Source organism: Coturnix japonica, chromosome 6 (assembly GCF_054131305.1).
Source record: "Coturnix japonica strain WE chromosome 6, WE-NBRP24, whole genome shotgun sequence".
Lineage (NCBI taxonomy): Eukaryota > Metazoa > Chordata > Aves > Galliformes > Phasianidae > Coturnix > Coturnix japonica.
The window spans coordinates 29,657,401-29,682,980 of record NC_140668.1 but is presented as its reverse complement, the minus strand read 5'-3'; the positions used below and the strand labels follow the sequence as shown (position 1 = coordinate 29,682,980).

Below are 25,580 nucleotides of genomic sequence, written 5' to 3'. Positions count from 1 at the left end.
TGATGAATGTATAATTAAAATCACATTTATTTCTCTTCCTGATTTCTCTACAAATGCCATGCTGTTGATGAAAGCACTTTTATAAGTGGTTATATGCATCGACACAATTTACTGGAGATAATCCACCCTTTGAAGGAAAACCTTTAAACTTCTGTGTCTTTCAACACAAAACTTAGCACAATGGTAAACTTCCTTACTGTGATCTCTGCAGGATGGTTTGATAGTGGAGAACATGCACGACCGGCCCTACACGCTGAGCCCTGGGCCCGAGGTGACGGCCGCCATGACAGCAGTGGGCACAGCGGTGCGGCGGCTCTGCCCACATCTCGCTTTGGGTGTCCAGGTGCTGTGTGCCGCCAACCAACAGGCCACAGCAGTGGCCCTTGCGGCAGGTAATAGAAATGACTCCTCCGTTATTACTGTTGTTTGCTATGGCATTTACTCTCTGCAAATTGGGCATTGTACTAACATAGATACCATGAAAAATGAGACATGAAAAGCTCACTGTACCCTGAAAAAGCAGAAATTAGATTTTGAGAAAGATGCCTGCTTGATTATAATAGATGATACTCACACAGTGCTTCAGTAGGAGGCTGCTTAAAAATCCCAAGGCCACTGCTGCTGCTTTCTAGGTGAAACCTGTCTAACTGCAATGATTAGTTTAAACCTACTCATGTCTAAAAGCCACCTTTGGTGTAACTCTATTTACTTCGGTTAAATGATATTTGAAGATTAATTTAACCCGCTGTGGTTAAGCATCCTGTTTCAGCATCTAATTATATGTTGTTGCTACTACTGGTTTCTATTAAAACTAAGTTTTCATTGCCTTTTTTTTTTTTTTTTTTTTTTAATGAATGAATGGAATGAAGCTTTCTGTTAATATTTTTAAGTGTATAGCTACCCAAACTATTTAACATTAAATTGCATTCAGGGAAATTAAGTACAAATTAATTTATCGTTACTGCAAGAATCTTAGCTTTGCTAACCCTTCAGTTCCTACGCTTTGCTGGAGCAATGTTAGTTTTTCATATGTAACGTTCCCTGATCAAAAGATGGAGACTGGTTTAATAGGGAATGCTCGTACTTCCCACATCCTCCAGAAATTGGGACTTAATATCAATGTTTATCCAGATTGTATAGTAAGGTTACACACTTTGTAAATTTTACAGGCGTTCTAAATAGGCAAAGTTCTGTAAGAATGAGAAATCAAAACATGCTTGTGATCTATGAAACCAATTCAGTTAAAATAACATTGAGTAACATTCATTTTCTTGGGGGAATTTTTGTTTGTTGCTGTGTTTTGCGCATGGATTTGGTTTGAGTGCCTTAGAATCAGAAGCTGATGCTTTCAAGGTGTACTTGAAGGCTACTTGACAAACTGACACAGCATGCTATTTCTGCTGTGGAGCCTATGTGAAAAACTAAGCCAAAAATATAACAGAACCCAGTTTTGCGTTAGTTTTCAGGGATTGTATTCATGTAGGATACTTGATACTTGTATTTACACATCTTTTAAAAGTAATAGCTATGCTTCCTTTTAGGAGTGAAATTGATCACTGTATAGGGGATGTAATGCAAGAGCAACGAGTTTCTCTTAGTCTTCAGCAATTATTAATGAGGGAGAGAATTCCTGAAGGGCTTGGGTTTCGCTCAGCTCTACTACTGTTCTGCACTATTTGCTCTGTAACTGGAGGACAGCAGCTAGGAAAGGCCTGTGTTTAATGCATTTCATTGCTCTTCTCTAAAAATGATTCTCAGGCTCAATGAGCAGGAAAGCAAAAAAGAAAAGAAAATCACTTTAGGCAAAGCCATAGTGAAGGGGCTGACTTTGTACATAGCAAATCTCTGAGTAGTTTTTCTGTAGCAACCTAGTAGTGACTTTTTAATATCAATATCATTTTAATAGACATAAGAGATAGCTATTAATTAAGGAATCCTCATATGCTTCAACTACAGGCTATTTGCTGAATGTCTTATACTTAAAAAAAACATATGCAGAATCTTCTGCTGCTATGCAGTCATTTCAGTTTCCCTATGGAAACTCCTGTCTCTGGTAGAAATAACTTTGAAATAGAACTGCACAGGGAAACTGTGGTCTTCAAGTGTAGGTAATGATTTTATATTGTAAAGGGAGAGAGAAGAAGTCAGCAAGCTGATGCTGTGACTGGAAGGAACTCATTGGCAATGTGTGTTTGTGCTGATAAGTATGTTTTAGATAGCCAAATAGTGACAGATTAAATTACTAAATTTTCCTAATGTATTGATAAGTTACTGTTATCCAATAATAAAATCAGGGGATGAACAATATGAGAAGGCCGAGGTTTTGTTCTTTTTTGTTTTTAATCTTTATCTCAAATATGTATTTCTGGGAAAGCACACCACCTTAGTAGGTACTTCTAATGGCATCCTCCAAATTATCTTCTTTCTTTCCTGTTCTGTGAAACTGAACTGCAAGGCAGAATTTGTGTGGTAGGGTTACTTCTCTCAATCAGTTCATTATTTACAGGTGTACTGTGTGGTGCACTATTTCCTGTTTGTAGTTTCTTATATAATTAACTGTATCTGCTTAAGGTCGAAACAGAACGATGTATCCAGGCAGGTCCTGTGAGCACTTGTAGAAGAGATAAATATGCTCCCTTACTTGTTTTGTTTAGCAAATATACTACTGGTTATCATTGTTCAGTGTTCAGGAATGTTCACTAAGCCTGGGTCAGATCTGGACATCTTATTAGGTCTCCCTTACTTATTTATCAGTGTGTCTTGTTTTCTGAAGTAAACCTCTGTTTATGCTTGGACTGTCTACTGAATTTCATGTACTCATTCTCTGTTGTTGACCTACTTCCACATTACATGGCTTTTCTTTTATCAAAAGTTTGTTAATTATGAAGCAGTAGTCATCTTAGAGAGGACTGTTGTGTCTAAAGGAATCATCCAGAGGCCCTCACTACTATCTGCCCTTTTCCTTGCGTTAGTGAGACATTGTGCATGGCTCCAATCCATCAGTGTATGTCTTTGCAGAGGAGCTACAGAGCCTTTACAGTACTGGAGGTATACACCAATAGTGGCCTCTTTATTCTGTTGCAGTTCTGTGTGCTTCCATTACAAACATGTAATAGTAATGACTGAAAGAAAGAACTGGCCAATCTCTAAGCTAACAGAGGCAGACACAGCCTGCAGGGCCTACTGTACAGTGCAGTGCCCATGTACCTGCTTCAGCCCTTATTACACTTCATGAGTCAGAAATCAGTTTCTAAAAGTTGATCTTCTACCATCTCCAGCTGACTGTGAAAATGCCCTTTTTCTTTAAGGAACATTTTACTGAAATCCCACACGGTCACTGTTTCTTAATTAGTCTTCAGTAATGATAATGACTCAGTTGGTAGCTGATTAAACGAGGCTTCATATCAGAAGATATCCCAGGTACCCAGATATCTGCAGGTATTTTATAAATACAGCTTTGGTGTCTGAGACTGCTCTCCTCCTGCAACCACCCACCAGCAGCGATGCTCCACGGGAAGGTGCAGCCAGTGATACTGTTTAAGATAGGATAGAATTGGCTGGAAAGGTATGCTGATTTTTAGTTATATATATTTTTTTCATTCTAATGCAGCTAAACTGAAGTTCATTAGGTGGGTGCATATTTGGGGTGCTGCAGGGCAAGGCAGCAAGCAGCAAAGATAAGAAATAGTTCACAGTTTTAGTGAATTCATTAGTGGAATTCAATTAAGTCTTCATAAAACAGGAGGGTAATGAGTTGGTGTCTACTAGAATTGGTTAAAAATAGTGCCTTGTTATCCTCCAAAAACTCAAACAGTGTGCAACTCCATTAAACTAAGGACAATCCTAATGTTTGCCAAGGAAGTCTTGAATTCTTAAGGAAGTACAAACCAAACACGTAAACACGCAAGTGGTCAAGTTCAGTAAATGAATAGTCCCCTTGTCCTGAGGCAACCATTATGACTGCTGTGAACACTTATTAGATTTCTAGGCTCATTGATGATCTTACGATTAGAGGAGAAATATTTTGTTCTTATTGAAGTCTGATTTATACTGCAAACTTAAGTGACTTAGAGAAAGCCTATGGCTAATAATCCTAGATGCAGAAGTCTCAGTCTTGCCTACTAGCACCTTTAATTATACTTGTGACATATTTGTGTATTTGAATCCTGAGAATACTCCATGCTTTCTCACCTGCTAATCTCAAGACATAGGACAGCTTATATTTGAATTGGCACCATCTGTGGTGTTTCATGTTAACTGCAGTCTGTGTTGCTAAGCGATACAGGCTCTTTTCCATCAGGCATAAGCTTCGGTTTCTGCAACTTCAGGGCTTCTGGAATGAAGCTGAAATACAGCTTTTAAAATAAACAGGCACCTTGTCATTCAGTAAATACGTTTTTAAAGATTCTTTCTGTTTACATCTGAAATGTGTTAAGGTGAGGCCTTTGTTGCCTAAACAGTTCTCTGTTAGATGGAATCGCATCCCTGGAGGCTGCTCTCACATGCATTTAGTTCTTCAATGTGTCAGCCCTGCTTAAATGTGCAGCTGACTCAAAGCTGGAGAAGCAGTAGAACTTCAGAGGGCCTGGAAGAGAGCTCTAATGCAAACTGGAAGAACAGCAAAAGCTGCACAAGATGTTGGCAGAGCTTTTACACATCCAAAAGGGTGTGTGAAATGAGCTTCAAAGCTGTGGAAGACTGAAGAGGAAAGGAATACAATAAAGGAGTCAGAATTGTCATCTTTTGCAATACAGCTGTGGATTCATTATGTTGTGGCTAAAGGCATCAGTATGTCAACATAAAGATATTTCAAGGCTGTGTAGGGGTACCTTGTAGCACATAAATGGTCTACCAAAATTGTTTCTGTTCTTAGTCTTCTTCTGAAGTACCCATCGTCCATATGCCGGACACTGAGCTGCTAAGACAAGGTAGAGTTGATGCTCACCATAACTTTGGAGTGGAAATTTAATTCTTCTGTACCTTTGGCCCATCTTCAGAAGTCAGTTGTTGATGTGGAACTGTGCAGAAAACATAAGTTGCATTCAGGTGGAGAGTCAATGTGTATAATGCGTTTCAGGCTGTGTTTTCCTGCCTAATTTCCTGAAGAAAGAAGACATAGGCTATTCTCCTGTCTTTGTCCATGTCGCTGTTGCTTTTTGACCTGTTGTCTGATTTCATGTCATGTTTAACAGGGAAATAGATGTTGGGAAGGGGTATCTAGACAGAGGGGCAAGACCCAAGTTAACGCCCTTTTTGGAGAGAAGCGTAACATCATTATGACATAGGAGCTCTGTTTTGGCCTACCTGTCCTTCATTCACACTTGCCTGCTGGCACATCACGGCGAGCAGCAGGGCAGGGTGTGCTGTTGCTGTGTTTGTGCCATGTTTGTACATACAAAAATGTACAAATGTGGGAAATCAAGGTTGGTTAGTGTTAGAGCGTGTGGAACGCCTTGTGTGGAGGTCAAATGAGGGACAGATTTCTTAGTATTAGTTTGTCTGTCTTCAGCTCTAGTTAAGAGAATGCTAATTTTTGTCTTTTCTTTTTTCAGGGCTTGATTTTATCCGAGTTGAAGGTTTTGTGTTTTCTCATGTTGCTGATGAAGGGATTGTGAACGCCTGTGCAGGTGACCTGCTACGATACAGAAAACTGGTTGGAGCTGAGAATATTCAGATTTTTGCTGACATTAAAAAAAAGCACAGGTAAACACAAACAGTATTTATGTAAATATTAATCTAATAACAATCTTATGTTTTTTCCCCATTTTCAGATTATTTTATATCTGCTCAATGCTAGCAAAGTTAGCAAAGATAGGGGGAGAACTTTACTGTTTGAGCAAGGTCTTGCAGTGCTATTAGGGGATATGTTTATAAATAAATTTGCACCTGTAAGCTGCAGGTTGCCGCATCTGTGAAGTTTGTGGTTTAACCTTCAGGATTTATAAATGCAGACTGTAAATGTCTCGCATCTGGTGTCAGGTGAGATTTTACATCCTTATATGCCTATTACGCTTAAGGAAATTATGTTTCGGGAGGCTAAGCATCCAAGGTTATTTTTAGTAATGCAGCAGTTTCCACATACAAAGGATCCAGATCATAATATTCTGGCACTTTAGAAAGCTATTCTCTTTTTTCTCCTGGCTGCCAATAGTACTGGTTTCTTCTACTTAAATCAGTGCTGTCTATGTACAGATTATGTTCTATGATTATCAAACAGAAGGAACTTTTGACAGATGAACCCAGTTTCTTTTTTGCTGGTATCTCAACTGTCACACAGGACTTTCAGCTATTTATATGTCACTTTCTTTTTCCTGAAGAACTGCTCAAATGTTATGTATTATACATACTAAATAACCTAATTAAAATGTTTGCGTGTAGTATGTGGATAATCATGACAACAACCATGTTTGGAAGATCTTAAATATCTATGTTTTTGGTGGTTTTTCTTTTTGAATATCTTTCGAGACAGGAAAGGAAACAATGCATTATGATAACATTAAACTTTTAAAGTCCTTTCAGATTGGTTTCTTTCTAATGACTTAAGTTTTTTTATATATGTGTGTGTATTATATATAAATTATTTATATATATTATATATATATAAAAGATACTGCATTAGACTTCTTCATAAAAATTGATGATTGTACCCTGTGGTCTTTCCTTTGTCTTGTCAATACCTGATATTTCAATTATACTTTGTTGGTGAAAGGATTTGCTTTTTGAAGTGGAAGATTTTTGCTTCAGGGAGGTTCCAAACTGAGACAATGTTAAGAGCCCCATTTCCAATTCATTTTATGTATTAGGAACTTAGGCCTGCCTTCCTCCAGCTACATAAAGGGAGTGCTTTCTCTTGCACCATCACCACTAATGAACAGCATTGCATTCAGTGCATTCTGCCTCTTACTGAGGGGTAAAGCAGGGATCCAAGTCTGTTGTCCTTCCACACTGATCCAGGAAAGAGGCAGACTGTCACACCTCAACAATGCAATGAGTTAATCATAGCTGCTGTTGCTTCTGCATTTTCAGTTAAGGAAAAGTAAAGTCAGATGTTGACCAGTGCAGACTGGAAATCTTTCGAAGTTTAGAAGTGTTTAAATTAAATTACTATTGCAATAGGTTTCAAAGTGTATCACCCATAGATGAAAATCTGAAGCTAAAAAGCTAGGCTGCAGGGAATTGATGTTTGTAATTGCTATGTAAGGTGATTCCTATGATTATGTTATAGGTAATAACTATACTTTCTGTTAGTTGGACTTCGTGAAATGAAGTGAAGGGTGTTAATTCAATTCTAGGTAACAGAACGTGATTTATGAATGACTGAGCCATCCACTGCTCCCACTTGAAGTCAGAGCTGTGTGTGTGATACAGGTGCGATTCAGACATGCATGCAGCTGTCTGAATTGATACTTGGTAGCTCATCCTTAGCAATCTCTCTTAAGAGAGAAAAGACCAGAGCAATGGAAGTGGTCAGTTATGGCTCTGTGATGGATAAGGTTGGGTCTCTCTCCCCTTGCTGGTATTGTGATGTTACTTTCCTACTCTCACAAATCCTGAGTTTCAGTGTCCTGACAGTGGGGAAGATGGAGAAATACAGCCTATATAAACATTGAGCAATATGGATAACTTACCTGTGTGCTGAAAGTAACCCCGGGGTACATTCCTGCTGTTGACAGTGCTCATGCTCTGACGGCAGATATCAGCGTGGCCGAGACCGCCTCTGCTGCTGAGCTCTTCCTGGCTGATGGGGTGATACTGACTGGTACAGCAACCGGGCTGCCCGCAGACCCTGGGGAGCTGAGAGGTGAGTGGACACACCAGGGGTATGCAGCAGGTCCTGAGTCAGCTTCTGGCTGTACAACTCTGTGTCTGCTGTTCCTTAAGGAGAAAAAAGGAAGAAAAATGTTCTTTCATTTGACTGGATAAAGCAAAACTGATGTGACTGAGGTTCTGTGTGGATTGTCTGTTGTATGTTTCTGACATGCATTTAAATAATTACAAATATTTCAAGCCTTTATAGTACTGAATGATACTTAGTATTACTTGAAAATAAAGCAAATGTGTGTGAAGACTTTGTTTTAGAAATTGATACTTTTTAATATCTAGTATAGGAAAAAGCAATTTCATAGACCTAGTAAAAATACTTAACTATAAGTGCTCTACTCTTAAGTGGAAAGATTTATATTTTTTTGAAAGAAAATGGAAATCCTGCAAGAAAAGGGTTATTATGATACAGCACCATTCCAAACAGTAATAGCAGAGAAAACACTACTTAGATTTTCAGAAAAAAAATTGTAAGTTTGTTGGTACAAAGAAAGATATGACATCAAAGTCATCAAACTTGATTGTTCACATGCTATCATGAAAAATCAAATTTTCATCACTAAATTTCAATTCAGTTTCAGGGCTTGAATGTCAGGGCCTGTCTACATAAAATAGAATGTGTAGTGTTTAGGTTTTACTTCTACTGGCACAAACAATCTAGCGTGTTTTGAAGTGCCAGTGCACTCAGCTCAGTCTATCAAGGTGAGCTCTAACTCAGTGAATGTGCATCAAAGTATTTCTATTTGTCTTACCTGGAATTCTTAAAACATGCTTGCTGAAATAAAGCCAAAGGAAGTATCACTTCTTGTGTAGACAAAACACAAGCTCCATTGGACTTCTATTGAACAACTTTTGTTTCAAGTTGCAATCATACTTGTAGGGATCAGTATGCAGAAATAATTACTGCATGTGTGGTTGAAGTTAAATGATAGTATCTTTTGGCAAAATATTTTTTGAATGAAGAAAGATAGTAGCATGTGTGAGGTCAAATAATATGAAGATGGTAAATATTCAAAAGATTATTTGTAAAGGAAAACTCACCAATATTGATGCCTTGGCTGGAAAAGCTGGAACAATCTCCACCAGAGAGCAACCTCCAAGAGATGCTGCCTTGGTGGTGGTCAGCCCTTAAATGAGGTCTTAGAGGAGGTGGAGTTGAGCTCCACCCCTTCTTGGAGCACAGCTAGATTACTCTCACCTGTGCTCCCACAGCTGAGCCAACACTTGCCTCAGCTGATTAATCAGAGGTTCAGGCTGTGATTTGCCATACAGCATGATCTCTACTTTTTAAAGTATGTTCTTGTCTAAACCATTCAGTTGCAAATCCTTCTTTATTTTACAAAAGAAGGAGGTGAATTACACACTCTGCTTGGTATAGAGACCAGCACCCCAAACATCTTTTGGGATAATTTAAAATCGTTCCATCTTTTCGGGGCTTTATCCATATTGTACCATGCTTATCAGCATTCAGAATGAATGTTGAACTTGTCAAAATGTTTTCCTTATTTCACATATGTTTAAAACACAACTGTTTTGCCAAAGAACAGATGATAGATGACTATACTTCAATCACCAACAAGTGATGGTTTGTAGTGAATACTGAGCTCTTGAATTTGTGTGTTTGGTATGGTGAACTGGAAGTGATTCATAGAACAGAGAACCCTGGAAGCTAGGCTGAAAAAGAGACTGCAAAATATTGCTAATCTGAAGATCCATCTCTGCCTGCAATGCATACCACTGTATATCCCTATCTCTTAGTGCAGATTACATTAAAATAAGTAAATAAAACCTGACAAGTCTCAAGGCAGAATCATAGCTTACGTTCTGCTTTCTAGCATGCATGTACAACCTCCTTTGATTTCCTACACTGGAGAGCACCAGGTGACCTGCAGGCCCACGGGCTGCTCTCAGGCAGGACTCCAAGCAGGCCTCACCACTGCTTTCCTTTCATGTGAACCAGCATGCCTGTCACAGACCTCTGAGTCCAAAGAACAAAATGAATCAGAGTTGTCAGTAGTAATGATGTGCACACATCGATTTTGTGTGTGTAGTGAAAGCAAGAACCTGGATCATGGGTTTGGTTTACTTAGGCCACAGAATTCAGGCATTAGGAGTGCCACTCAGGGGAACAGTGGCTTAAAACAGTTAAGAGCTTAAAAAACAGCACTCCAAAGTGTGAGGAAATGACAAATTAAGCATATCTATGTCAGTATTTTCTTGAAAGGAATCACTTGTACGTTATACGGAGTTGGTGTGATGTGAGTGAAATTCGGCATTTCACATATGTATGCGGCACTGGATGAGCCGTACTGCGATGATACAGTTGGGCACCTTTCATCATGCTGCAAAGCAACTCTTGAAAGATGAACCAAGAGACAGATGAGGTTTTGTCATGTGTTGTTTTTTTCTTCCTGGCTTTGTTGTGCAGTAATATAGAAATGTTTTTGCCTTTGTGTCTGTGTGTTGAATTGACTGACTTGTGATGGGATGTAGGAAATGAGTGTTTCTCTGTCAAGACAGAGAAATGTGTTCTGCAGGGTTTTGTTTGTAGTTCCTGTCGCTGCCTTCCTGAAGGCACCTGTGGTGCTACCCCCAGCCATGGGCTGTCAGGTTTTCTCACTGGGATAAATGAAGTACCTGGTTCAAATCCAGCTTGAGTGACCAGAGCCTTTGCATAAGGACTGCTTAGGTATCTGTATGAAGAAAGTAAATGGCCTCAGCTGAGAAATCGGTGGAAAATATCACAAAGCCCAGCAGCTGGCTCTGTTACCTCATCTGTTAGTGTTCATAGATGGGGCGTCAAGGCCGATTCATCCTCCTGCCTTTTAATGGGCTGTTTAGGTCAAAATAGAGGCTGCTGCCTTTGCAGGACCCTCCTATAGATAATCAGGAGATGCAAGTCTCCGGTCTGTACTTTTCATAATCCCTAAATTTAATGACAAAGAAAAAGTCCTTTGAATTAAAAAAACTAAAATGGGTTACAGTGGAACATTACCATAAACATAGCGTTGTGTACGGTACAGTGATTACTGCATATGAAAAAGCTGTTAAAGAAGAGTAGTGGAGCAAGTTATTAGCACAGTGGTACTTATTTTTACACTGCTCTTTGCTATTGTTTTCAAGCTAGGAGCATTTGGCCTTTATTTCATGTAACTTGTGCACACCATAGTTCAAATGCTTTCATTGTGCTCTGCAACCAAGCACTATTTCATTTGATTTTATTGAAGTCACGCCTGCAGATGTACTGTCAGAAGAAAGAGCGCAGTGCCCTCTAGTTACAGTTTACTGAAATAGAAAAATGTGTGAGTTCTGTGAACTTCAGGATCTTTGACTTTAACATCAGAAAATTTTTCCCTTCCTGTTTGAATCAAACAATATGATCAGAAGAAGAAAGCCAAAGAAGCCTTTAAACAAGGCTCTGTGTTTAGAGACATCTTGACAGTGACTGAACGTCACCATGCGAAAGCGTATCTCACCACTGTTGCTTTATTTTCTTTTACAAGTTAGAATTTGTATTAACACAGCCAGCAGACAAGTCATGTTCTATTCATCAACTTTAGGCCTTGATATGCTTGGAAATGACTTAAAAGTAGTATCTGTAGCATGTTTAATTAGATAACCCAGTCTCATTGTGAAGTGGGCACTCCCATTACTGTTCTTCACGTTGACAGTCTGAATAAATCTCCAGCACAAGTGTTGTGTGGGCTGTATGTGCCATGCATGGATCACAGCAGGAGCTGCATACCTTGCTACTTATGAAAGCTTCATTATTTAGTTATCTTATACTTTCACATCAGTCTTAGGTTCTGCTGTTTAAGTCTTTATCTGGGAGGGTAGAGCTATTGTCATACACCCATGGGATCATACTCTGTTTAATTATTTGGCTTTTCATTTTTTCCTGCTGATGTGAAGTAATTGTAGAGCAACTGCCTACTAATGTACCTTATGCATTTGTCTTAAAAACAAATATTGACTTGGAATGTTGTTCCTCAGGGAATGCAGGAAAGCTGTTGTACAAATCTGTGGTCAGTTGCAGCACCTTAATTATGTATTGGTACCTACATAAACCAGATAGGCTATTTCTAAGACCACAGAGATACTATATACACAGAATTCTATTTTTTTCTAGGATAGGATTTCATTAATAATGTTATAAATAACAAAAAGTGAATTATTTTGTTGCTGTAAGGAGGACTAATTTAGGAATATAAAATATGTGAAGAAATAGGCATCATTTTAATCACGTAAGCACAGTCTTGCTATGCTTAACATTTTCAATAAGGGTTATGTGGAGTTTCTTCTTTTGTGTTAAAAAAATTGTTGTAAGAAGCAGTTACTGTTCCTGTGAGGGAATGGTAAAGTATGAGACCTAAAAAGAGATTCAAGAGCATTTTAATTGATCCCCTTTCTTTGGTGAAGTAGGAAGGTGACACGTAATTATTTTTCCTTGGAGCATCGTTAATAAGTGAGGCTTCTGATGAAACTTTATTTAAATAAACAGTGTTTTGAAGTGGACTTTTTTTTTGTAACTTATATGCTGTCCCTAGTTCCCTCGAGCTTTAGCCATCCTATGTCAGCTTATTATCATCAATTAAAGCAATTTATATCTTTTTAAAGATCAGAAATAACGCTTCACAGCATTCTTCAAGGCAAGGGAGGAAACATCCAGTCTTGAGTGACCCTTAGGATGGTCAGTTCAAAGTGAATGGATGAGCAGGATGCCCAGTAATTCCAGCACTGGGGCTTTTGTTTTTATTTATTTATTTCCAGATCTAGTCCTGTGTTGAGTTCTGCAGAAAATAATTAACTTTTATGTGTCCATGGAGAACTTTTTGTGGTCAAAACAGTAGCACATGCTGAATGCAGAAAAATGTCTTTTTCATTTCGTTGCCATTTATAGAAAGAAAAGTCATATCACCATCTTTTGTGCTCTGGTGAGCTAGCTGGAGCTGTCAATGTAGCCTATCACTGCTTGTTTTCCTACTTTCATGACCCTGAAACTTAGCAAGAAGTGGAGAACACGTTCATTTCCCTTTCCCTGTAATAAGGCCTTTTTTGTTTCTTCAGTGAAGAACTTCTGCTAGTTGTCAACATAGCATAAATTCAGCAGAAACCTGGCAGAAATATACACCAGTCTAACTACCATTATTGTGATTTAAACTGATGACTGAAGAACTGTAATGAGCACAGCTCTACTGAATAGTTCTGCCACTTTTAATGATCTCACCAGACTCGCAAAAGTCTGAGCTGATATAATAAATGGAAACAAGAATTTCATCCTATTCTTGTAGCTGTGTTCTGATTACTTCATAGAAAGACTGGGGGAAAATGGTATCTATCCTACATGCTACTGCAGTGCAATATTAAATGATTGCTGTTTTCCATCTGTGTGTAGTGCCTCAAGTGCATTGAGCCTCCAAGCACAATGGCAAACAGACATGTAGATGGGTTAGGTCCTGCTTTGCAACAGCTTCCTGAATGCAACATCGCTTCTTACAGGGAAATAAAAATGAATTTGATGGAATACAGTAAAATGCACTGCACTCTCAGCCAACCAATCTTCCTTAATCTTATTTGAATCTTTTTTCTTGGTGGGGAAGGGGAGAAAAGAATGTACATGTTCAATGCTGAGACACAGCTTTCATGTGCTCAGTAGGCTGAAACTCCTCTGATATGCTATCAGGAATATGATGTTGGACTTGACAATCCTTGCGGGTCCCTTCCAACTCAGGATATTCTATGAAAGTGGGATTTTCTTAACAATTATTGAGATCTAAAAGCTTTATATTTGTTTGGTTTTGTTTGTTTGTTTTGTGTGGTTTTTTTTTTTTCCTCTGGAGCACCTGTATCACTTTTGTAGAAGTAAGAGAGTCATACTTACAAATTTCTTAAAGCTTACCTTCATTTGCTTTTGAAACAGTCTAAGTTAGAGCACGTTGTTTTTACAGAACTTTAAAGATGGGTTTAAATCTCAGAGGATTTAATCCTAATTTTTTTTCCCCCCCACTTCAGAGGTTCAACATGCTGTGAAGATTCCCGTGTTGATTGGGTCTGGAGTTACTCTGGAGAATGTGAAGAATTACTTGGATGCGAATGCTCTAATAATTGGTTCGTATTTCAAGAGAGAAGGTTATTGGGCGAATGGTGTTGATCCTGACCGAGTGAAGAAATTTATGGAGCATATAAGTAAACTGAGAGAATGAGTTAGTCAGCAAGCAGTGTTTTCCTTTTTGTGTACATAAATGCAGTGTGATATATCATACAGCATTAAAGCACAAATGTGCACTCAAATGGCTGATAACTTTAAATGAAAACGCACATCATCTCTGTAACTAGCTGTGGAACGTGGTGGCACTTCACAATGAACTGGTGCTGTGGTCTTTGTTTCTAGGCCATATGTTTCCATGGCACTCAAAGTCATCGCCAAGACAAAACCAGCCCTCCAGATGAGCATGTAGCATATTCTCTCCTATAAGTAAAGTGCTCACGCACTTTAAGAATTAGTAGTAAATGCTCATTGCAGGATGAGCTGAGTTTTGTTTTGCATGTTAATACAATAGGACACCCTAAGTTTACAGCTAACAGTATTGTAAATTGGACAAGTTAATTAGCCTTTCAGTTTCCCCATCTGTAAAATGATGATAATAGTACCTACATCACAGGGGGGTTGTAAGACATAATGAATGGATGAAGGTACAGCACTTTCATCTCCTCAAATGAAGGGCTCTATTAAAGTTCAAGATCATTATTTTTTCATTAGAATTGTGCATTTATTACAAAAATGTAGTAATTGTATACCATACAAAAATTTAAGATAATTGGGAAATTGATTTACCTACAATACTTATTAGAGAATAAATGTAAATATTTAATTACATTTTAAGTAGTGTTGGAACTTAGTCAAAATGCTTTGCAAAAAATTGGAAATTTTAATAAAGTCTTATTTTTCAGCAAGCTCCAACAGCTTTGTACCTCTTCAGAATAGCATTAAAGACGTTACAAACTGCCAGGTTCCTTCCAGCACACAAGGTGTAATTATGATGGAATCATTTCTACCAGAACTGACAGGTAAACACAGATTTTCGTTTTTGCTGTAAAACGTAGAGGGAAAATGTGACAGACTGTGTGCTGTAAGGCTCCCCTTGAATTTGATCCTTTTGCTCTAAGGAAGTTTTTTAAAACAACAGCAACAACAGAGGATACCTGTTGTGTCACGGCCATATAAACTGTGGACCTATGTTTTCATTCCTTGGGACTGTGAGCTGTGTTTGCCCTCTGGGATCTCTGTCTTTCCTTGACGTCTATGCATCAGGATTCTGCCAGTGCTTATGAAAGTTATATTGTACATATCAAAGCAAGCATACAAACGTATGTTTTTTTGCTGTCAGCTGGCAGAACGCCCATGCTTCTCTGAACAAAAGACACATCCTCCTTCACAAGGCAAAAGAGATTTAAAGGAATCTTTGCTTCATTAATAGAACCGTGAATCCAAAACATCACAGCATGAGATTATCTTCTCCTCAGGTTCCTTTTTTCTGGACTAGTCTGTCTCCCACACGTCTCCCATCAAAAGCAGGCAAATAACTGTGGTGGGCTGACCTCTAGAGAAGCGATTGTTTAGCCCCTATGGCAGCCTTGGCATTCTTCTGCTTATCTTCATTTTCCTCATAAGTACACTGACAAAGTTTCAGTGCATAGAAATTCTTCTAGGGGCGTCTTTATTGTGAGTGGCATTGCTTCTTGAGTCCACATCTAATTTGCTGAGTGTTCAGACTTCCATCAAAACTGCTTGTCATAAAAGAAGGAGCATTCGTGGATGAGCCACTTGCAAAAAGTAAAATTAAGGGAAAAAACGATGAAGGAAAAAAAATAGCTGAGGTCATCCTCAGTCACCTCCAGCTCTGACTCCTAGCTGCCAGCCTAGGCAGTGCACACATATTTGAGGATCATGGAAATGCTTTCTAAATTTTTTTCTCCACACACTCATTCACTCTCAGCATATTCAGAGTTATTTATCAGGTCAGTCATTGATCTCATTCAGCGTCTACGTTGTTTGAGTTCCTTCCTATACCCTCTTTATTGTGGAGAAATACCACGCTAAATAAAATAACTGAGGTCTTAGTAATAGCAGTGAGCTTAGATTAGCACATTTTCACCTTTCTGTATTAAGGACTGTTGGAGTTTTCACAGTTGTTGCACTGAAGATTTAGTGATGTTTGGACCAAAAAATATTTGCTGAGCCTCAGAAGTTATTTTCAGCAGACCTGTAAGCTAGGAAGGCTGAAGTGAGCAGAGTAAACACTATAACGTGCTACCAAGCATGTTTCTTGAGTTGGCCTGTACTCATTCTTGTCCTACAACTCAGAAGCGATTGTGACTTTGAGGGACTTTTCATTCCTAAAAGGTGAGAGCTACTTCATTTAGACCTTGTATATAGCACAGAAGTATTGTACGTGGTGTTTGTATGATGAAAGCCTACTGTATTTGTGTCATGTTCATAACATGTATTCATAACACTACAGGCAGTGCTTTCACTGTCAGTACTTCATTTCACACCACTGTGTAACACTTCAGGGATAGGCTGTGAGTTGGACCTGCATTATTACAGATGAACTGTAAGTGCAAAGTATAGGGACTGGAAGCAAAGGAAAGCTGATTTTAAAGCCTGGAAATGTGATTGATTACCAGCTCTCTATCATTCTTTGTGCTGAAAGTATTTGTCTAGCAGCATTAAGCATCTGCTTGCTTGTTTCACACAGATGCTGTCAGTAGAATTTGACCTTTTGTTCGGAAGGTGTTTGAATGCTTAATGTAAAAAATATGAAGTTATCAGAAAGGCTGTCTCTTTTGGGAAGAGTGTTCAATTTTTATACAGCCCGAGTTCTTAAAGTACTTTGGAGCATGAATAACTTCAGAGCAGAACAAAGAAGGCAGCGCTAATGTGTAGAAACTCCAGAAGTAAATAACAGCTGTTCAAGAAGACTTCTATTAAATATGTATTAATTAATTTGAAGTGCATCACTTAAATATGTGAAGAGATTATCTTGTGTTAATTTACATTAAAACACACAGCACTTCTTAGCCTCATTACTGTATCCTAAGTGTATCCTAAGCTATCACCTCATTCCACGCTGAACATTTTGTTGGGTGTTGATTGCTTTCGATTTGCCCTTTTAAAATGTCAGATAGTGGCCTCTTTCTTGTTGGTTCTCTTCTTTCTCACGCGTTTTGCTCTTGCATGGTTGCAATACGTACTTGTGCCCGTTATGTGCTTAACAGAAAGATCGTGAAAATGTAACAGTGACCACCCACAGCTCAGTTCCCTGATGCGTCCACCTGAACTTTGTGTGTGGTTTTCACTGTTGACTTGTGAACCAGAAGGAAGAATGCAAATGCCCATTTATGTAATGCCTTTAGTATTACCTTTAGTGGAGGAAAGGCTCCTAGAAGAAATGGGATTTCTTTAGCGAAGCTACAGAGAAATAGTAACAGACTTTGTGGTCCAAGACAATCTATAAATCTCATTCCATTCATAAAACGAAAGTGTTTTACCCTACAGGGTAACCTAAGGTGGTGCTATCCCAGACAGTCACACTAGCTTAAAATACCTATCTCCCAGTTCTGGGTTTTAACTTCTGAGCTGTACCTTTGTCATCCTACTTCTGACTCCCATGAGGAAGTGCTAGTTAACAGTAGCAGTTCCTGTTCCTGCACCTATTTCAGCAGACTAATAACAGAGAGAACTGAAGAAAATATAAAGGGCTTGCAGGCTGGTTCTGGCAGAGTAGGAAAGGGGAAGGAAACTAAAATATCTGGCTGTAGCAAAATCTTGAAGTCCGTGACAAATTACTACGTAGCGTGATTCTCTTGAGAGAAGTGAATGGGGATGTTTATCCCTCTTGACTGTAGTTTCAGGTTGTTTGCAGCCTCTTCAGTTAAGACTTCATGAGTTTGCACCTGGGTTACGATTCCAAGATCATCTCTGTTTATATGTGTGCTTAGGGAGACATCTTTTGCTAAATGAAAGCTGAAGTTTAGCAGGTTAATTATGGGAATAGGGATGATATCTGTAGCAAAATCCAGGCTTGGAATTCGCAGTTCCTTGCTTTAGGAGCAGATTTAGAGACAGTGTATTTGTTCTCAAAAAAAAAATAAATAAATAACCAACAAAGATTTGCATTAGAGAAACTTCATTTTCTGCACCCTTGCCCTAACAAGCAGGCAGCATATGAGGGGCTGAAGCCATTTCTGCTCTATAAACTAGGGAGAGAGAATTGTTTTTAGCTTGTGTGGTGTTATAAGCATGACATCCTGGAGCTGGCTTTGAATGCATAATAAAGACAAAGAACTGGTGCTTAGTTGTTGAGCTTGGAAACAGAACTGCCTGGTTTTGTTTTGGTTTTGTTTGTTTATTTTGTTTTGTTCTTTTGCATTCGCAATGACAGTCTTTGAAGCCTAAATCATATAACATTCAGAAAGGATGGGAAATTGGACTGAGTTATTCTTTTTGTGGCCTAATGTGCCATGGTGCGTAGTGGAATTGAACTGCCTTGATCCACTCTATAGTCCCTGCTGCAGAAGTACTATGAGAACTTAAAATCCTTCCAGTAAATACTGAGCTGGATTTCCTCCATAGAGATATCAGGGGAAATTATCCAATTAATTCCTTGCTTTTATAAGGAGCACTGCTTTTACTGGAGCCTGCAAGAAATTGTGATATGGAAATTCTCTCTATTTTTTACTATTTATTGTTTGACTGTTATAGATAAGGGGTTTTTGATCCTTCGAATGCTTGTTCGCATTTAGAATCCATTGCTCCTTCCTGTCAGCCAATGTAGATGGCTGTGAAAAGACAACACGGAGGCAGCAGTGACATGCGAGTCAGGCCAGGAGGTTTGTAGTTAAATGTTGACACTAATAAATGCTTTTTACCCCAAGTCTTCAATGCACAGATAATTTTAGAGGAGGGGAAATTTCTGCAAATAGGAACATCCCTCACAAGAGGCAAAAGGGCTACAATTCTCAACCTGTTTTGTTTCTTTTCCTTATAGTTTGGAGCTTTAGAAGTAGTAGAGGTAAGGAGAGACTAGAATGTTTCTTGTTGAACAGTTCAGGGTGGAAAAGAGTGTAATTTTCTTGATTAAAAATCTATTGATTTGTTTAATAGGCAGGTTTCTTTCAAGATGTCAGCAAATGATTTTGCTGAATTGGGCTAAAACTATTTCTTCTTTCCTGCCACTGACAGGTTCTCATTGTTTCACAATGTAAATGCAGTGTTGGACAGCAAGCCTTATGCTTTGACTTCTTTTTCCAGAGGACATTACTCTCTCTGAAATTAATGGCAGAGATGGTGCTTGTTTGAGGAGAGTATTTGGTTCAGGTGTGTTCCTCTGCTAATGGACACATTCTGCTCTAATTTTGTTGTAAAAGAAGCTTTAAATAGCTGGATTTCCAAATGGCAGTCCTAAATTCAGATCTTAAACAATACTTTTTTCCTTCCTGTGGCCCTCTTTCAGCTGTGGCTGTGCAGGGACCAAGCAAGAGCTTGGACAGGGCTCTGAGCACCTGATGGAGCTGTAGGTATCCCTGTTCATTGCAGGGGAGTTGGACTAGATGGGTCTTAAGGGTCTCTTTCAATTGAAATGATTCTATGATTCTATGAAATTAAGTGTGCAAAATAGTAATTAAACTCAGAATCGATTGACTTAGTGCTGCAGCTACTCTATTAGCTGTGCCATGTTTTACCACTATCAAAATGAGGTCACAAAACAGAGGAAACTGAAATCATGCTTCATATAAATATAGGAGGAATCCCAGATTCAACAGTAAACAAGGATGAAGAGGAAGGCAGTGCATTAGGGACAAGAAAAGCTGCTGAAGTTTCCTGCCCTTCCTGCCTTGTTGTTTATTGCAGCTTCCTGCTTTTTCATTCTGCTTTTCAAGCCTTTCTTTTGCATATACATAGATTATAGTATGCAGAAGACTAAGAATAAGCTGAAGGAAGAAACTGAATTAATGAAGACATTCTTGTAAGAGAGAAAAGATTCTGTTGTCCACAGATGCGCAAAGAAAAATAGAAAAGCAGCTGCCCTTAGAAATGGAGTAAAGTAGAGAGAAGTGCCACGTCATGATGCTTTAGTCAAAAACTGAACTGTTGAATGCATTTGTATGAGAAGATTTGTACTTCTATACTGGCATATAACCAAGAGGAGAAACAATAGTATCTCATGTCTCAGATACTGTCCTGAATAGTGCTGACATTTTGTTCAACTTACAGGTGGGGAACAAGGATAAAAGTGATTAACTTTCAACTGTTCTGCTATGGATGACAATATTAATAATTGGTTTATCACAAAAATCATTAATTTCCTTAAGATCAAACTATCAGATGTATAACTGTGCTCTGTTGTCTTCCAAAGGAAGATTCTGAAGGGCACAAAGCCCCTATCTCACCAGTTTCCTTTTCTCTTCTGCAGAATGTTTGTGTTTTCTGAAAGCCTTTGCTCAGACTCACTGCAAAGGTGATGGAAGAAACTTATGCAGCCAGTTGGCTGTTAGGTGGAGCTGAGCCCTCAAGGGTAGTCTTTCTGGGTCAGCTGGCCTGCAGAATTAAGAAACTGAGGATATAGTTTGCTGGTAATGAGTTCTTACCTTAACAGAGTACCTGTGCCATAACCATGAGGAGGGGAGCGCTGGAGTTGACGTGAGCTGCCTTACTTTACTCCTTGCAGTCACTTCCCTGTGCAATTTTGCTCTTCTGTGTAAAGTATCAACTGAAGCATTCATGACAGCAAATGCAGCTCGTGGCACTTGGGCTGTGAAAAGTTTATAATGCATTATTAATAGTAATTTGAAATCCGAAATAATTATATGACTGATAGTTCAGTTGGGAACTGAAAACAAAGTTTCAGGAAGTAAGGTTGGTTGGTTGTTTTTTATTTGTTTTGTTTTGTTGTTTTTTTTTAATACAGCCTTGGTCAAATAGCCACAAATATTATGGGACTCTGAAGCTCCAGCCACGGCTGCAGCAACAGACATGGTGAAATAGATCAGTGGTCCAATCTGTGCTGACAACTCCTATGTAACTAAAAATAGGAAAAATAGAAGAGAAAATTTGTAGGGCTGGTAGTGGCTTGTATTTTTCAATAATTTATCAAGATTCGAGAGCACAGATTTCCTTTGGGAAATATTAGTTCTTAGGTTTACAAAGTGCCTCAGTTGTAAATACCCATAAAAATGACAATTTGGTAGGTCGTATTTATTCGTAAGCGGGTCAAAGGACATTAGCGTATTCCTCCTGTATAAATCTGTCAAGTACTGAATTTCTTTATGCTCCCAAATCACAAAAGCGCCTCTTACAGTCAAGGAGAAAACGTCGCATTATTGCCAATGAAGGACAACAAGCAAGCATATCGATCTCTACCCAATAACTTTTGCCCTGCTTGCTAAGTTTTTATCACTGTAACTGGGCACATCAAGGGATTGGATTTAATATATACATATAGTGCTGATTTATTACAGGAGGAGAAATACAATCTGGCCTTACTCCTAGCTCAATATTTTAACACTTACTTTGTCCCTTGCATAGAAGTTTGCTGTAACTTTTCCTACCGACAAGGCACATAACTTTCAGATACCCCCGGATGTACACAAATCTTCAGCTTCTGTAGGCCTGCCAACTGTTACCTGTGTTCATGCAACCTACGTTTGATAGTCTTACAGTCACGAGTCTTGATTTTAAGGATTTATATATGTGGAAGTCTATAGCAGAATTGCTGTTTGTTTTGGAGATGCATAAGCAAGGATGTTCTTGGAGAGAGGAGAGGTGAGATTGGAGACCATACAGGCATAGAGGTCTGGATGCTGCTTGCGGAGCTTTGTTTCAAGCTATTTGTGAAGCTTTTATATATATACATATAAGCGCTGTTTACTAGTCATTGATGCTGGCATGCAGCAGCATTTTTGTGTGCTCTCTCTCTTGTTAGTAAAACTTTGGGTTTTTTTGTTCATTTTTTGTTGATAACTGCAGTATACTGTAGAGAATTTAGCCCACTTCACCCACAAGGCATCTTTGGACTCGTATCTAGCCAGAAGACATGAGTTTCAGTTTAGCATCTTAATAGATGGGCAACCCTTTTGTGGAATAAATGGGTGCAGAAGTAGCTGGTAAATTTCAGCTCATGCTCATGATGATGTGGAGAGGAAGGAACTTGAGTTTTTCCAGATGTGTCCTTCCCCGTCCAGAAATTTAGTTGTGAGGTTATATTCAAAGATTAGCTATGCTTGTCAATATTTCCAGGTAATTAGTAATCCCAGCCTTTCCTCAGCATGTGAGCAGATCCTTTCTACAGGGTGAGCACCACAAACCTGACATTAGAAATGCCCCTTGCACTGCAGGTGGTACACACACTCACAGCAAAGGTGATGTGGTTGGGCTCTTGTACATGTGCTCTCCTGCTGAGTTTCACAAGCACAACAAATTGGATGCATCCCAAACATTTTAGAAACACGTTGCATGTTCAGATCATCTGTGCAACACATGTACCACGGGTCTGATGATTCTTTAAGAGCCGGACACAGTGCATGAACTACACAGCTCCTGGTGGCATATTACTGCATAGGAAATTCTGAACAGGATAGCGGCACACAGAAACACTGCCTTTTACTAAGAACCTCTAGGAAGAATTCTGCCATTGGAAGAATGTGATTCTTGATTCTTCTATCTCCTGTCTTGTGGCAAAGAGCCATATTGTAAGACTTAGCCTGCTTTCCCTATGCTTTCCTACTGCATAGATTTTGACAGGATCTGGGAAGGCAGTGGTTTTTGATTTGGGAGGGAAAGGGGTGCCTTGACTGGAACATATTTTCTTCACCCATGTGAATTTAAGCCAGAAAAGGAGATAAAAGTAGAGAGAGCAAGTTGGGAATAAGGAGAGGAAAATATGCCCCAGGGTGCTCATTATTCAATCCAGCTTTGCCAGCCTTCTTCAAATCATCTAAGAGAACCAGGCTCAGAATGAGTGTTACAACTGCTCCCATGGAATTCTCCCCTTTCCAGGTGAGTACAGAAAGCCATAGTTACTAGATCAGTGATGAATCATGATTTTGTTCATCCAAAGAGCCTTAGGCCTTTTTCCCCTTCCAAGCATGTAACTTACTTGCAGGGCTGACAGAAAAGCAGTCAATTTCATTTTTTCCTTTTTTTTTTTTTTTTCCCCTCAAATATCCATTTGCCTTTCCATTTATCTGCTTTGATCTAAAATATAGAACCTGATGGATGCCCTAGGTAAATCAAACAGTTCCTGTCTGCCAAAACGGTTTTGCAAATGCTTATTTCATGCCATTACCATTTTTCTGTTTCTTGCAGTAAATCAAAAAGTATCACCCATTCATCCACTTTAAAAGTAATGCCTTTCCTTTGCATAATTACACATACCCAGTGGAGATCTGTATGCACAGTAAATCTATTCCTTTAAAAGGTTTCGCCTTAAGTACCGCAGTGACATAAATTGGTGTAGAGCAAATTTATTTATTGAATGGGTTTATTCTTTTAAATGATCTGGTAACTGTTACACTTCCATTGTTTGATTTGGGTGGGGAGGGCTTTTATTAATGTATCAGATTTAATTCTGCAGCAGTTGCTTATGTGAAAAGGTCTCGCTCCTTACAGGACTTTGTAGCAATTTATACGTGTGTAATTTATTCTCATTACAGGCTTTTTCTTAACTGGTGCTCGGGGGGTCTTCACTGTATCTCCAGTAGATCCTTGAGAATTAAATAGTTTAACGAATTTAATGAGCAAACCTGGAAGAAGTACAAATAGAGTATTGTATGTATTTGTGTATCGCCTCACCAAATGTGCAAATAACATAAATATGCTTTTACAAGTTTTATAAGAACGTGAGATTGCCAGAAACAAATGCCTTCCAGCAATAAGCGGCCCAGACAATACTTTGGCATAGCAAAGATTCAAAAAAAATGGATCTCCTCATCATTCTTATGTAAACTTGTTCATTTTTATCAGTCGTGCCTGTAGCTCTCAGGGGTGTCCAACCTAAAGCAGACAAGCCCAGCTGGTAGAAGCCTGAGAGTGAAGTAATGAATTTTTTAGCAGATCCAAGTTGATTTTTAGGCTTACTAGAATTACCTCCCATTTCCCTGTAAGGAAAATTGTAGGAAGGATATTTAAAAATAATAATAATAATAATAATAATTAAGAAATCTTGCCAGAACAGCAAAAGTAGCACTGGAAGCTAAGCACAGCTGAGCACAAACACATCCTGAGTGTGTTTGAAATTGGGGCCATGGTGTACTCTTGCAATCTTTATATGTGTGTTCAGTTTCATGCACATAGAAGCCTGGAGTCATGGGTTGAGTCTGAGAATATACATGTTTGTAGGCTAAGCTGTAGCGTGAGTGATGTGCTGGAGAGCTGAACATAACTGATAGTGTTGTTGTGTTTTCTGTGGAGGTATTTTGTGTGGCACTGGATGGAAAAGTAAAATTCAAGTATTTCTTTAGGCTGTTTAGAAAAAAAATGCAGAAACATTTTGGGGAGAGGATGATTCACAGGCAGGTTTCAGGTATCAAAACTCATTTGGTTAATGAAGGCAATTTCATGAATACAGTCAAAATATTCAACCCTATAATTTCACACTATTCATTTCAAAATCCTGTCTTTTTGTCTCCCTAGCTTTACAAAGCTGTCAGTGCTGTCTTACCTTCAGTTGGAAGGAAAATATTGCTTTATTATCCGAAGCGCATCTGAGATAATACCACAGGCCTGGAATGAGAAGATACATATGATAATTACTGATTTAGCAAAGGCTGTTTTTGAAGGAGGAAAACTTTTATGTACAGTTCCACATTCCCTGCCCAGTAAAGTCAGGCATTTTGAGATTTCATTTAAACCCGATTTGGCTTTTTGGGGTCCTTTAATAATATCTAAAGTAGATCAGAGGTTACCAACTGCCCCATTATGATCATAATTGAGTGAGGTTATTGCAACCATGTGGCTTCACAATAGTAGTCAGAAAAGTAACAAACTCTGGGCAGGAGTAGCTTAGGGAACCTCCCCCCACACTGCATTTAATGCTTAATACTGACATGTTACAATAAATCACACCTTTTCTTTAGTATTTAGGTGTACACATAAGGATGCGTACTGCCTAGCCTAACTCAGCTACCCCAAGTAACACATTTGCAGAGATGCATATGCCTTGAGCAGGAAGAAAAAGACTTCTAACTAGTCTGTAGTGACTCTTGATAATGGTAAAGGCAGGAGTGTGTGATGTGGTTGCGTGTGATAGCAAGAGACTAGATTAGCAAGCAACAAAGATGCCCCTTTAAATGCACTCATGGGAGCTGCTGGCTGGAAGCACTGGGGGTGCAGCCTTCTCTGCTGGAAACAGCCTCCCCTCTGTTCTGTAGTTGGGAACCAGAGGAGCCACCTTAAAGGGCAAGAGTACCTCATCTCCCAAACTGGCTCAATCTTTGTCTTCCCATGCTGTTTGCATCGATGCTAATCAATGTTAATTATGGTAGTGGGGCTTGTGATGTACTCATTATAAGAGCCATCCTATTTTTCTGTGCTTGTACAGTCTGTAACACAATAGAGCCCTGATTGGGGTTCCCTAGATGCTACAAATAGTAATACAAATTGTTGTTATAATGAATATGCGGTTCACGGTGCAAGACTACCCAACCCAGTTCATACAGCCTACTGAAGCATCACATGGTGACTGTTTGCTCTTACCACT

General features: G+C 38.9%; 1 protein-coding gene and 1 long non-coding RNA gene across 8 annotated transcripts in view; one reads left to right on the top strand and one right to left on the bottom strand.

Annotated features, from left to right (window-relative positions):
- Positions 1 to 25,580, bottom strand: part of LOC107319307 (uncharacterized) — a 37,182-nt gene that overhangs the window by 5,409 nt on the left and 6,193 nt on the right. Inside the window, exons 3-6 of the long non-coding RNA XR_014947526.1 lie at positions 24,543 to 24,604; positions 20,473 to 20,636; positions 7,629 to 7,875; positions 4,192 to 5,018 (exon numbers count right to left, since the gene is read on the bottom strand). This is a non-coding gene — a long non-coding RNA (uncharacterized LOC107319307). The remainder of the gene's footprint in view (positions 1 to 4,191; positions 5,019 to 7,628; positions 7,876 to 20,472; positions 20,637 to 24,542; positions 24,605 to 25,580) is intronic.
- Positions 1 to 25,580, top strand: part of LOC107319301 (uncharacterized protein F13E9.13, mitochondrial-like) — a 33,788-nt gene that overhangs the window by 6,121 nt on the left and 2,087 nt on the right. For 3 of the 7 annotated variants that reach the window (XM_085551067.1, XM_085551065.1, XM_085551063.1), the window contains 5 exons: positions 212 to 392; positions 5,553 to 5,703; positions 7,674 to 7,801; positions 13,834 to 13,929; positions 14,773 to 14,889. In XM_085551067.1, coding sequence (XP_085407193.1) covers positions 233 to 392; positions 5,553 to 5,703; positions 7,674 to 7,801; positions 13,834 to 13,929; positions 14,773 to 14,889 — 652 coding nt within the window. In that variant the 5' untranslated portion in view covers positions 212 to 232. Of the gene's footprint in view, positions 1 to 211; positions 393 to 5,552; positions 5,704 to 7,673; positions 7,802 to 13,833; positions 14,890 to 25,580 lie in introns of those variants that run through there. The other 4 variants (XM_085551066.1, XM_015874012.3, XR_014947518.1 and 1 more) reach the window with 3 other exon arrangements.